Here is a 13,048-nt window from a genome sequence, read left to right as displayed (position 1 = left end):
CACCCATTTGGCACTCAAAGCACACACTGTCTTCTTCGGCAACCTTTAACAGCCTCTTTGCCCAGCTGGGCTGTCAGTGCCTGCAGGGATGTGCTTGAGGTGGCTCAGGAAGTCACCAGAAGACCAGGTCGTCCCAGGCCTCTCTATGGCCTCAGAATCTGGAGCAGAGCACCAAGTGTGCAGGAAGCACACGATAAATAGCTGTGGGTGAGAATGATTATTGCAGGGCACCAGGTAGTTCTTTTTACAGAACAAGCCCTTGGCTCGGGACATTCTGATGTGCACGCGAAGCTTTTATCCAGCTTGTTGGTTAACCAAAGATCTGGAGCCACATGTGCTAAGGCAGATTACAGCGGAGAGCAGACTGCCTGACCGGGGGGCTGGTGACCCAGATCAGATCCCAGACCGGCCACTCACTGGGCGGTCTCAGGCGATCCCCTTACTTTCTCTGGGGCATCTGTAAAAGGAAGGGCTTGAACTAAATGATCCCCAAGCTGCCCTCCACTTCTAGGTGTATAATCCTGTGTGGCTACAACAGGGTGACTCTTCAGGGCAAAGCAGGGCCCCAGTGAGGTGTCGCTTCCATTAACCCTAGCCCATTAGCTGCCCATTCCTGAGTATAATCACAAGGAGAACAACGACAGGAACCACAAGCTAAAATATCAAGTCTACAGAACTTCTTCCTCTGACTTTAATTTCCAATCATTTGACATTTTCTGTGTGTTGAGACCACTCTCTGAATATAACCTGTTCTTCTTAGTCAGACTACAAAGTGTCTCTATCTGCTTCTAGATATATGCTCTTCAGGTTGTAAATAAAGATAGCACACACGCACATATGGGTACACACACACAGAGGTGCGTCCTTCTTATAGTTTACATATATCCTTCTTCATAGCCACCTTGTGACCTAGATAGGTAGTAAGTCATCATTCTTGCCTCCTCCTTTTCTTTAGGATATAATTGTTTTTTTTTAAATAATTTAAGTTACTAGGTAGGTGAGCCTGTAGGCCAATCAGAACTTCCAGATCTAGGTCTTCCTTTAGCTATGGTTTTGTCTGCTTTCAATTTATGAAATCTGTCTCAGGGTCTTCTGATCAAATCCATTCTTCAGGAAGGGAATGTATAACGTAGTGAAAAGATCACTAGACACAGGTGTGAAACCTATCTTTGCCACGTCCACATATTCATGTGACCCAGACAATCCCATGGCTATCTCTGAATCTCTTCCATCAAAGTGAGTGAAGTGGGGCTCTATCACCTCTGAAGTGCCATCAACTCCTTACTCCAGCCAATGGTTCTCTGGTGTCCTAGATGAGTCAATATGCTTCTGTAAGGCCTGGTGGACCAGAGCACAATCAGCTTTTTTAGTTTATTGTTTTCTCTGCATCTTCTTTGCCTCAAGGACTAACCAAACCTCCAAGAGTGAGATAACTTTTAAGGAAACAGACTACAACTCTGCATGGCACGCCTTACCAAGTCCCATCTCTAACCTGAAGAGTCACAGAAATTAGAACTATTCTAATTATCTCTCAGATTTTTTTTTTTTGCGGGGCAATTGGGGTTAAGTGACTTGCCCAGGGTCACACAGCTAGTAAGTGTTAAGTGTCTGAGGTCGGATTTGAACTCAGGTACTCCTGAATCCAGGGCCAGTGCTCTATCCACTGCGCCATCTAGCTGCCCAATTAGAACTATTCTAACATGATGACATAGAATTCTTCAAAGAGAGAGGCCCTTTGAAAATTTCCTTTTAAATTAACTACACCAATTTAAACTTGAAACAAAACTGACTCTGGGTAATAAGATTAGAATGTGTTAGGGAGATAGAAGAGTGAAGGAAAATCTTGCCATTGCCTTTACCATTGTAAAATCAAAAGCCAAATGCATCACAAACTAGCCTTCCCATACCCAAACCTAAGCTTAAATTTATAAGGCTGCCAAATTACAGAATCATTCATATGTGACTATTTCAGATAATCATATCAGCTCTTCATAAGGGTATGCTGCTTATCTCATGCATGCCTCCCAATTCAGATTACAGGATTCTCATCTAAAGTGAATATTTAAATAAACTCAGAGATGCTTGATGTCAAGAGAACAAATGTAAAAAGAGCCTTGCACAGACGCTTAAACAGCTTCTGGCATAGCAAGTATGCATGTTAAAGCCTGGCTGGTTTGAAATGTTAAAAAAAAAAAAAGGGTGGGGGGAGTGGGGTGCAGTGGGGGAATGAACTTTGAAACTAGTTGGCTTCAGATTAGCTGATACTTGAATTTAAGACTAATAGGACATCTGGCTGTCTGGGGGAAGAGCAGTTGCTTCTGATGACAACTACCTGGAATAAAGTAGAGCTCGTTCAGTGAGGTTTTGCTGCATATGTAAGACTCTAGAGAGATTAATTTGTTTTAAACCCGAGGAAATGCTCCAAGATGATGTGTTTTGTTTTGTGATCATACCATTTGATAGATGAGGGGCAGGAGGAAGAGAAGGGAAGTTCCAAAGAATCAAGGGTTGCTTTTTAGTTTAATCTTCAAGTATCAGGCAGGTCAATTCCTATCTCACCTAAAATATTTCTGGCTTTTTATATGTTAAAAATATAACTAATGCACAAGAAGATGATGAAAAGAAAGAGGAAGTCCAGGCTGCATGACTCAGTTAGGCCTTACAATGGCTGGCCCCAATCCAAGACTAACAATCTTCTGGATTTCCCTCACCAAAATATAGGCCTAGAGCAATTTGGGGAGTGGAGAGTACAGAAATATTGTTGATGGCATGGCAAGAAGCAAACAAACAGGAGCTCGACAGGGGACTGGTTTTGTTTTTTGGAGGAAATCAGAAGCGTGGGAAGGGCATTTAGATGGGGGAGGCGGGGAGGCTCATGGGATTGACCACTTGTCGGGCAGCATTAGGCATGACTGACAACGAGCAAATTCCCCAAACCTGGTGTCCCTCTCAGTGCAGCAGCTGACCTCTTAGAAGCTGCCTGTCCCATCAGTTACTGTCAGAACATTTATTGGACACCCGCTCTTACCTTCTATCCACGTAAGTGGCATTTCTATTGGAAAAAAAGGGGGCAACTTGGGCAGCAGATTCTCACCCTAACTAGAGAAGTGGCTGTCAGCTTTGCTGTCTCATTGTATAGTTCCTGACCTACTTTACCAAACCTGAGCTGGGTGGTGAGCTGGACATTTAGGCCATTCTATCAGAGGAACGGTATTTCTCAGATTTAGACAGCCCTTCAGATTGCAATGAAAGCTAGTTTCTTCTTGTTTTCTTTTTTAGTGATGGTAGGAGACATCAGGCCACTGTCCTCTCTCTTTAAGCACTCAATGACCTCCATTGTTTTCCTGTCCTGTCCTTAGTCTCTAAATAATCTATCTGGGTTTCTTGAACTGTTCCTTCTGGTTCTATTCTCTCATCCTTTAGCCATTTGGGTGGGTCTCCTCTGACTATCTTCTCATTCTTTTTGTTGTTGCTATCAAGTTGTGGAACTCAAAACTAGACAGAGGAGAAGGATCTGAGCAGCCCTGAATAGATATTAACAAATGTATTCTGTCTTTTTAAGGAATTCCCTCACTTGATTATTTCAATCCCCTCATCCTAACTCCGAAAAGCGTCTGTATTCTTTCAAACAAAAGCAGCAGATCTATTGACAAATAAACGAATAGAAGACTATTTTATCTTAAGGTCCTGGGTTGATCTCTAAACTACTTTAAGAGATGAAAAAACAGATGGTGGATGACACACTTTTTCTTTGGTGAGGCAATTGGGGTTAAGTGATTTGCCCAGGGTCACACAGATGGATGGTGTCAAGTGTCTGAGGCTGGATTTGAACTCAGGACCTCCTGACTCCACAGCCAGTACTCTATCTGCTGAGCCACCTACCTGCCCCAGACACAGATGTTTTTCAAATGCTATCAAGTCACTGGTCCAGTTAGGGCTGAGATTTAGAAAAGAGGTCTGAAAACGCTCCAGGGTTCTAGCTTTAGCTGTTCATGTGGTTAACACTTCAGATAAGCCCCATCAGTAGGCATCACACAATCATAACATTTTATAGCCAGAAGAGACTTTAAGAGATTTAGCTAGTCCAACCCCTTTGTTTTACAAATGAGAAAAACAAAGGGGCATGCTAAATGACTTGACTAAGGTGACAGGGCTAGTTAGTGGTAGGACTGGGACTAGAATCCAGGTCTCTTGACTCCTATCTTGCTCAGTGCTTTTGGCACCTCAGCAAGGAAGCCTCTGGAGACAAGCTATAAGGGACCCACTCTGGCCAAGAATTAATCTTACAAAACAGTAACCTTTTATCTGCCTCTCCAAGTGTAGTGAAAGGTCATTAGTAGCCATAAATAAAGTTTTTGGGTGGTGGTATTTTATTTTTTTAATCTCCTGGAGTAAAAGGTTCTAAACATAGTTTTTGCTCAAGGCAACCTAGTGTATTATCCGGATGGACATAAGAAAGTGCCCCCAAGCATATCCAGACTGACTGATTAGAAGCAGAATGGGATAGTATTATCTCAGGTATCAATTTATTTGTTGCCTATTTACATTAACAAATGCCTCACAAAAAGAGATTCCTGGCACCGACAGGGAAATAGGGTCCTTTTACACAAGTAAAATTTACAGTTAAATAGAGTTTGCCCTTTAAGCTCAAAGCTTTTAAACGTTTTAATGATTTTAAATGGAAATCTTTCTAGAAAGTATTACAATCTCAAAACAAACACTAGGGGGCAGCTAGGTGGTGCAGTGGATAAAGCATTGGCCCTGGATTTCGGAGGACCTGAGTTCAAATCCAACCTTAGACACTTGACATTTACTAGCTGTGTGACTCTGGGCAAGTCACTTAACCCCCATTGCCCAGCAAAAAAAAAAAAAAAAAAAAAAAGGAAAGAAACTGGGGCAGCTAGGTGGTGGAATCAGGAGTACCTGAGTTCAAATCTGGCCTCAGACACTTGACACTTACTAGCTGTGTGACCCTGGGCAAGTCATTTAACCCCAACTGCCTCACCAAAATAAATAAATAGATAAACAAACAAACAAATAAATAAATAAAACAAACACCGGGACCTGGACTGTGACTTCATTGGCACTGAGAACCCTAAGGTAAGAAAAGTGACTCTGAGTAGAGGCAGGCTCTTTCTCTGCAATATAGATATATAGTGGTCGAGGGGTCTGTAGCACAGAGAGCTTAAGTGAGTTTCCCAGGGTCACATAGCCTGTCTGTCCTATCACTCCTTGCTGCCTCTCCAAAAGAACAAGAACACATCTAACTGAATCTTTTCTGTAGTGACTCAGGGTAATCTTTAGGAATATGAGGCCTGTACAAGTAGAAAGTGCTCTTAGCTTTTCTACCAAACAGTCCTGAATTGTGGTGAATCTTGAATTCCAGAGGCTGCTTTTTATGACTGGGATTTTTTTTTAGGCCTCCTCCCTGGCTGATTAGCTCTTATTTCTCCTCACTGTCAATGGGCCTGTCTCTCTCTAGTAATGCTTCCTCTCTTTCCTTTGCTTTCCACAATCTGCTGGTTCTAATATGCTGTGGCCTAGGAAACCAGATAAGCAAACTTGTTAGAAGTGTAAACAGTAAGTCAGTTTAAAGAAACAGTAACAGGATCTAGATGACAGTTGAAGGGCTCTCTGATGAGTAAAGTACAGAAGCTTTGATGTATGACTATTGAGACATCTCTTTTGCCTGCTCAGGTAATTTTTGCTTGTTTCCTGGCTCTTGGCCATCTTCTTGATAGTTGAAGTTATGAGCCAAGTGATTTCTGGGTAAGTAAAGTATTACTGTAATTTCTTTTGTCTTCCAGAAACATGGAGACAATTGTTTACCCAGATTTACTTCCCTTCAATTTAACTCAACAAAACACTTAGAATCACTTATCATGTGCAGTGCATCCTATTAGGGGGAATGACAGAAAACTCTGTTAAGACAGCAGTTCCCCTGGCAATTGACTAGATAAACGCCAGCAGGTTTATCTTGGGAATTGGTAAGTTGCATCAACAGAGCTCTCCCTAACTAGGGCTACTTACTGGGGAAGGAGTTTCTGAAAAGAATGCTCCCAGTGGGTAGAGAGCAGAATCAACACTGTTTTTCTCTCTTCTAAAAGAATCAGAACAGCCAGTTGGGGGGCCCAGATTGGCCTCCAAACATCAGCAGACACCACTTCCCATTTCTGCTTTTTCTATAGATCCGGGTGAGGAAGACTGGAAATCTGTAGTGTGTTACTTTTTTTTTTCCTTGCTCATCAGTAAAAGGGACTTGCGTTTTTCAACATTTTCTGTGTTGTAATGTGACCCCCTTGTATAGGTATTGCCCAATACAGGAAGAGGAAAACCTCAAATAGAGGAAAGCAGCAGGGCACTCACTGACAGCACGCCCCACAGAAGCAGCGTCACCGGAAGGGCCAGGAAGTGCCTGAGAAGGCAGAGACAGACTGCAGGCACACTCCCTCGGCTCCAGAGTCTTGCTGTTTAGATGGTCAAGAGAAAAAGCAGGGTGCAGGTCAGAACAGGCTGAGGAGTATTTCTAGTAGACGGTTCTAGTTTTGGGGAAAGCGACTGATGTTGTGAAGTCTAAAGAGTATTTGCTCTCCTTTAAGGATCAGAGCTGCTGACATCCATGTAAGGCTTTCTGGTTTGCCACAGGCTTTACAGACTTTGCTGCTCAGAGTCCTAGACAGCACCCAAGTAAGCAAAGTCCTCTAACAAGGAAGACGTGAAAACACTCTGCTGCTCAGAGGCCTGCCCTGACAAGTGACTTGGCTAGCATCTCTTACGTACAATCAGGCCATGCTTGGTTCCAGGTCTTCCTGTCTTTGAGGCCTTCTCTTTCTGAGACTTCCTCTCTCTGTTTTTTGTCCTAAAGGCACATCCTAGAGTCAACAGCAGCAGTCATGACTTCTGCCTGTCAGTGTAGGGAGGTCGGTATTAATGCCCCCACTTTACAGATGAGAAAACTGAGACACAGAGAGATTGAATGACTTTGCTTGTGATCACACAGGTAGCATATGTGAAGGGCAGGATTAGAACCCAGATCTCTCCTCACCCCAAGCCCAGGATGCTTTCTACTAAACCTTTCTATGTGAATGACTGTAAAGTTAAAATATAAATAGAAGCTATTAAATTAAATTTAAATTATGTAATTAAAAAAGAAAATTAGCCACTGTTTGCAAATGCTAAAAGCTAGGAAGCAATTAAAAACTTCTCTAATCCCAGTCATTAATTAGCCATTTACACTGCCACTTAATAGGTAAGACTATATAAAATACTTGAGCATAGTTAGAGGATTCCAGCATCCCAGAAATTCACCAACCTGGTGATGAGTCCTTTCTGAACCAAGCTCAGGTGTTCTTCAGAGAACAGGTAGTGCCTGCCACTGGGCCTGCCCTCAAAGCCTTCTCCGCATGTATAGTAGGGCTGGCCAGAGCCGGAGCTGTCTCAGCACTGGCATGGCCTTTGAGAACCGGCCTCACTGACACCTCATCAGGAGACGTTGGTTCAGGATTTTAAAGCAGGTGACTCCAATGAGAATGTCTGCACACCTCATCACTGGGCTGGCTGCCAGGCATGGAACCATGTTGTCCAAGTTACTCTCAAGCAGTACCCGGTAAATGACAAAGGACGAGCGATTGGGTCCCAATGAAGCCATGGGCAATTGAAAAACTGAAGGATTCAAGTGAGATGCTCTGCACCGTACTACATTACAAACACCTTTTTGTGTCCCCCACTGCATTACCTTTTTCCCCCCTCATTAGGATTTCTACATTGTTGAAGAGAAGTTACCTGTGGTCAATAATTGTTACACTGGAAGGTGGAATCCCCAAAACATCACAGCTCTGCAAAAGTTCTCTCTTACGAATCTCCCCTTGATTGTAGTAATTGCCTAGGGATAACAAATAAATCAAGGGCAGGTTTATATCACATTAGAGATAGGGGGTGGCTTTTAGGCCATCTTTGTGATCACGACAGAAGGCTGCGAGAAAGTTCAGACCAAGGACAACGGTTCCACATCACGTTGTCACTACGACACCTTGCTGGTGATTCTGGGCAAGCCCCTCGCCTTTTAGGGGCATTAGTTTCCTTGTGTATAAAATAGGGATGCTCCTTCATTTCCTGTCCCAAAGGGTTGTGATGATCAACTGTATGGGGAAATCATTATAACTTTGTAATAAAAGATTAAAGTAAGCCATCTCATAGTGAAGGACTGCAGAACATTTCATACCTGTCTTTGGCACTGATATGCTTTAGTTGACTAGGCACATGTGTATGCATGCACACACATACACTCACTCAGCATCCATTTTGCAGGAGGCATCTTTGTTGGCTTGTAGTGGACAGAGCACTGGCCTCAGAAGCACAAAAACTTGGGTTGAAGCCCTGCCTGTGATGCAAGTTAGCTGTGTGATCCGAGACAAGCTGTTAACCTCTCCTTGCTCTACATCACTTTCTAAGATGACCTCCCTTTTGCAGATGGTGTTGGCAAGCATTGTGTAGATATGGTTTCCTCACCTGGGCACCCCCTCTATCAGGGAAATGCCAAGCCTTGTCTCTTCTATTGATTTATCCATGTACACGCTGTCTCTACCTTAAAGAGCAGGGAAGCTCTTCAAGGGCCAGGAGTGTTGTTTTTGTCTTTGTATCTCCAAGGCAGGGCATGGGAGGCTTTGCTGAATGAGGGTAAGGGTATAGTGAGATCATGGGTTCACCTCACCGATTTAGGTCTGGAAGGGACCTTAAAGATCAAGCCTTAGATCAGTACATTAGATTCTATAAGAAGACTGAATCTGAAAATTGGCAACATCATCCTATGTGGGTGCTATAGGTTTTTGACCTTTGGAAAATGTAGCCTATTCTTTTCTTTCTTTTTTTTTTGGAGGGGGGCTTATATCTTAAGTCATATCCACAAACTGCTGTTAAAGAGGATTCTACATCACACCGCACAATGTATACCTGCCCTTTGATGATGTGAAAAGTTAGAGCGATGCTAGGGAAGCCTAGGGCTGATGTGCCCAAGACCCTGCGTTAACTACACAGTGTCAGGACTGGGAGCTCCTTAAGTTAGAAGAACATGTATAGCACATTTCCCCTTCCCCTTTCCTTTTCTCAGTCAGGAAACTCTGAAAATTTTATCTCAGTTTGGGGGAACATGGAGAGAATCCAAAAGAAAAACCTAACACGAAGCAAACTGCACTGAACTTTGGGGACGGGTGAGAGTTAGCAATTCTCAGATAATAGGCTTAGAGGACAGGAATTGAGGTTGGTTCATTTGATTCACTTTGGACAGCACCTAACACAGTACCATGTACAATTAGGTAGGAAATAATGGCTTCTGATGAATAAAATCAACTAATCTTAGACACAATTGTTTGTGATCACGAGTTGTCTGACACAAAGCTCCTATTTAAAAATCCAAATATATACACACAAGCATTGTGGAATCAAGACCATGTGGAATTTAATTTCTTATGGCTTTTCCATTTTCTCCTGGGATAGCCTTCATTTCCTCTTCCAACTTGGTGGTACAAAGCACGTTTATAATAACAAGCAACATAACTTTTGCCAAATTGAACACCCATCTTTTATTTTTCATCTATGAGAGAACAATCTGGCAATGCTATAGATATTGTATGCTGACAGAGGAAAACAATGCAGCCATATATTCAAATCAGTTAGCAATATTTTGACTTTTTTTTAAGCAATGGTTTTTACATTGTTTGTTATTGAATTGTCAATTTGTCTTTGTTTTGAAGGAGCCAGACGAGACCTTAGAGGTCCAAGATCACAGCTCAAAGAGCACAAAATCGATAGAATCTGGCCTTCTAATTGCGCCAGGGCTGATTCTACTCATCAGATCAACACAGTAGGAACTTAGCCCCTTCCTTCCTCCCGCCTGGTTCTCTGGGTAAAAACCAGGGAGCCTAATAGGGTAATTTGTCAATGGAAACACTATTCGGGTCATTTCTTGGCCATTACACATATGTAAAATTGCTCTTTTAATCAAAATAAAAATTGTTTGGGAATCTAGCACAAATGTTACTGTAATAGGCTATACAGATACAAAACCAACAACCACAAAAGACCAGGAGGAAGGGTATTATTTCTATTAAAATAATACCAATTTATACATTTGTTAATAAGATAGACTTGTCAGCATCTACAATATAACAGGAAACACGCCAGAAATCCTTAGATACCATAAATTGTTGGGGATGGAGAAGAGAGGAAGAAAAGCAACTATTTTTGATACTGAGTTGAAATAGACAATACAGTTTGAAGATGTATTGATAATGTGTGTGTATTTAATCTAATCTCTCTGTAGATTTCAATTCTAAGGAAACTAGTGAAGATTTTTTTTGAAGGTTCTTTAAGGAAATTATATTGGATAAGTAGAATGGTCTATAGAATCCATAAGATGGTGAGATGAAGTTATTAATATTTCAACAGATATCTACTATAGATCTGAGCACCTAAGGTCTGGACATTGTTAGGATCAAAGAACACTTATTCCACAGGAGCTAAACATTTAGTTTATAGAGGACACATTTGTGAAAAGATTAACAATAGGAGAGAGCTAAAGGAATCATAGACAAGGCACATGCCAGTCACTGAAAAGGTTAATTAACCTTAATGGCACTAACATGGTATTATTTGGATAACAATGTTAGAATCAAGTCCACAAAACAATCTAGCCATACATTATCCATGTGCACTACATTTTTTTAATAATCTCCTTCTAATTAGGTATTATGGGCCAAGAAGAAATATGAGCTAACTTTAAAATGTATTAAAACAAAACACACAGGAAAATAATCTTCTTTCCCTTGTCCCCTCCCTCACCATGATCACATAACTTATTCCAAATGCCAATAAGAAATAATTTGGGGGTAACCTTAACATGATTGTTTCAGTCTTTCAGCAAAGATACTGGAGAGTTGACTTTGCTATTAAAATGATTAAAACCAAAACTAAGCTAGTCAGGATATCTTAAAATGAGATTATCATAAAGTTTAATTATAAATTACTCGGATAATTAAAAAAAAAATTTGAGAGGAATGGATATCAGACTGAAAACCTGAGTTGTTGCACTTCCACTCAAGGACCTGCTGCCACCACTTGTGTAGAGGAGCACATCAGTTGGCCTGATTTCTTTTGTTTAATTACAGGGGTCTGGGTTAGATGGTTTCCAAAACCCCCTTTCAGTTTGGAAATCCTTTCTAGATTTGATCATAAATCCAAGGCTTAACTTTGCACATATACTGAAGGTTTATCTAGGTTAAGATTCATTTTGTTTTAAAGGGAACTTCTCAAATTGGCCAGCAATCAGTTTGGAATTTGAAAAAAAAAATGTTTCAACTGGTTTAGTTGAACTATTCATTAAATACCTTGATTTGTTTACAAAGACTCACTACTCTTGAAGATAAACATTTTCATAAAGTGTAAATCTGATTTTAGGTCCCATATTCTTATGGTAGTTTTGCCTTGGTCAGAGTGAATAGGTATGAATTTAACATCACAACAAGATTTCTCTTGTAGTATCTCAAACAAACTGAACTGTTAAATAAATAAATCATCATAATAATACAATAATGGATTACTTCTTTTGGGTTCTTAGGTCACTAACAGAAACCACTGTTCAAGGGACATCTGCTTCAGTCTAAGGATAGCTAAGGAATATAATATTCAATTTGGACAGGAAGGTGTGGTAAGAACAGTGGATATGGAGACAGAGGGCATGGTTTTTAATTATAACGTAGTACTCAATTTACTATACTCCTGGGTAATTTCCACTGTATTGGCCTCTCAGAATGAGGAGGTTGGAGTAGATCAGTTGGAGAGTCAAGAAGTATTTAAGTGTTTATTCCGTGTCAGGCACTGTTCTAAGCACTAGGGTTCTTACCAAAAAAGGCAATAACCAGTCCCGGCTCTCAGAGTTCTGGAGTGTTCTGTGGCGTCTGAATCCATAAGGCCAACCCTATTTAGCTTTAAACTTTCATTACTTCAGCAGACCTTGGACTGAGTCAGACAGCAGCCAAACAGGACCAGCTATCTGATTATACGACTCCGTGTAATAAGTGACCGTGTCTTCGGGACACTAAATGCACAATGTATCGGATATCTATAGAGATCTTTCAAAGGGAATCAGATATTTAAAAGCCTCACAGGTTTCACAGTGGTTTGTTTTTAATACTTAGTATACTTGGTATAGCTATGAGTAGGGCTGTGTACACACACACACACACACTCACACTCTGTCCAGCTCCAGGCTCTTCGTTCTAACCTGTTTCCTCACGGAGGGGGCTCATCCAAAGGCGCCAGGGCCCGGGCCTGCGTGGGGAGCGTGCAGGGGCTATGCCCCAGTACCCGGGGCGCCTACAATGAATAAGGCCGAAAGAGACAGGCTCCAGTGCACACACTTTATTACGGGGCCTTGCCCCGGTTCCTCCTCCGCGTCCCCGGCCCCACGCGGGAAGGCTCCCGGCTCCCCCCGCCCCCCGCAGTTCCCGGATGCCTCGGCTCGCGGGAGCAGCTGCGCTTTGCTCCCCGTCCCGTCCCTGCCCGCCCGAGGCCTCCTACCTGCAGAGAAGCAGAGCAGGGAGACCCGGTACCTCAGCCGGGTCAGGCCCAGGAGCGTGGGGGCAAAGAACATGGCCTCGTCGTCCGGGTGCGCCGTCACCAGCAGGGCCCTCCTCCCGGACCCCTCCCGTCCCAGCTCCCCGCCCACACCCCGCGTCCACCCGGAGCAGCCCCAGGCCCAGGCCCAAGCCCAGAGCAGCCACAGCCCAAAGCCGGCCGAGATGGCCAGCAGCGGTGCGACCGGCAGCGCCATGGCGACGCCGGCTGCCGGAAGGGACCCACCGGAAACGGGACCCTGCGGAAGGCGAGTTCCGCCCGTCCGCGGGGCCGCCCGCCAGCCCGCCTGCGCAGAGCGTCCCTCCTTGCGCGGGCCCGGCAGGTGTCAGTTTCTCCGGCCCCGCCCCGGCCGGCAGTGGAAGCAGCCTCTGTCCCAGGCTCCCGGCTGAGCTGCTCTGCCTTCGTTTGAAACCGCTCC

General features: G+C 43.2%; 1 protein-coding gene across 1 annotated transcript in view; it reads right to left on the bottom strand.

The window, feature by feature from the left end:
* PIGL (phosphatidylinositol glycan anchor biosynthesis class L) overlaps positions 1-12,903 on the bottom strand; it is a 144,249-nt gene extending 131,346 nt beyond the window's left edge. The window contains exons 1-2 of the mRNA XM_043962359.1: positions 12,574-12,903; positions 7,783-7,882 (exon numbers count right to left, since the gene is read on the bottom strand). Of these exons, the coding sequence (XP_043818294.1) occupies positions 7,783-7,882; positions 12,574-12,826 (353 nt within the window). The 5' untranslated portion in view covers positions 12,827-12,903. The remainder of the gene's footprint in view (positions 1-7,782; positions 7,883-12,573) is intronic.
* Between the last annotated feature and the right edge of the window lie 145 nt (positions 12,904-13,048).

Source organism: Dromiciops gliroides, chromosome 4 (genome assembly GCF_019393635.1).
Source record: "Dromiciops gliroides isolate mDroGli1 chromosome 4, mDroGli1.pri, whole genome shotgun sequence".
NCBI classification, from domain to species: domain Eukaryota; kingdom Metazoa; phylum Chordata; class Mammalia; order Microbiotheria; family Microbiotheriidae; genus Dromiciops; species Dromiciops gliroides.
The sequence above is the reverse complement of the archived record's forward strand: the minus strand, read 5'-3'. Positions and strand labels throughout refer to the sequence as shown.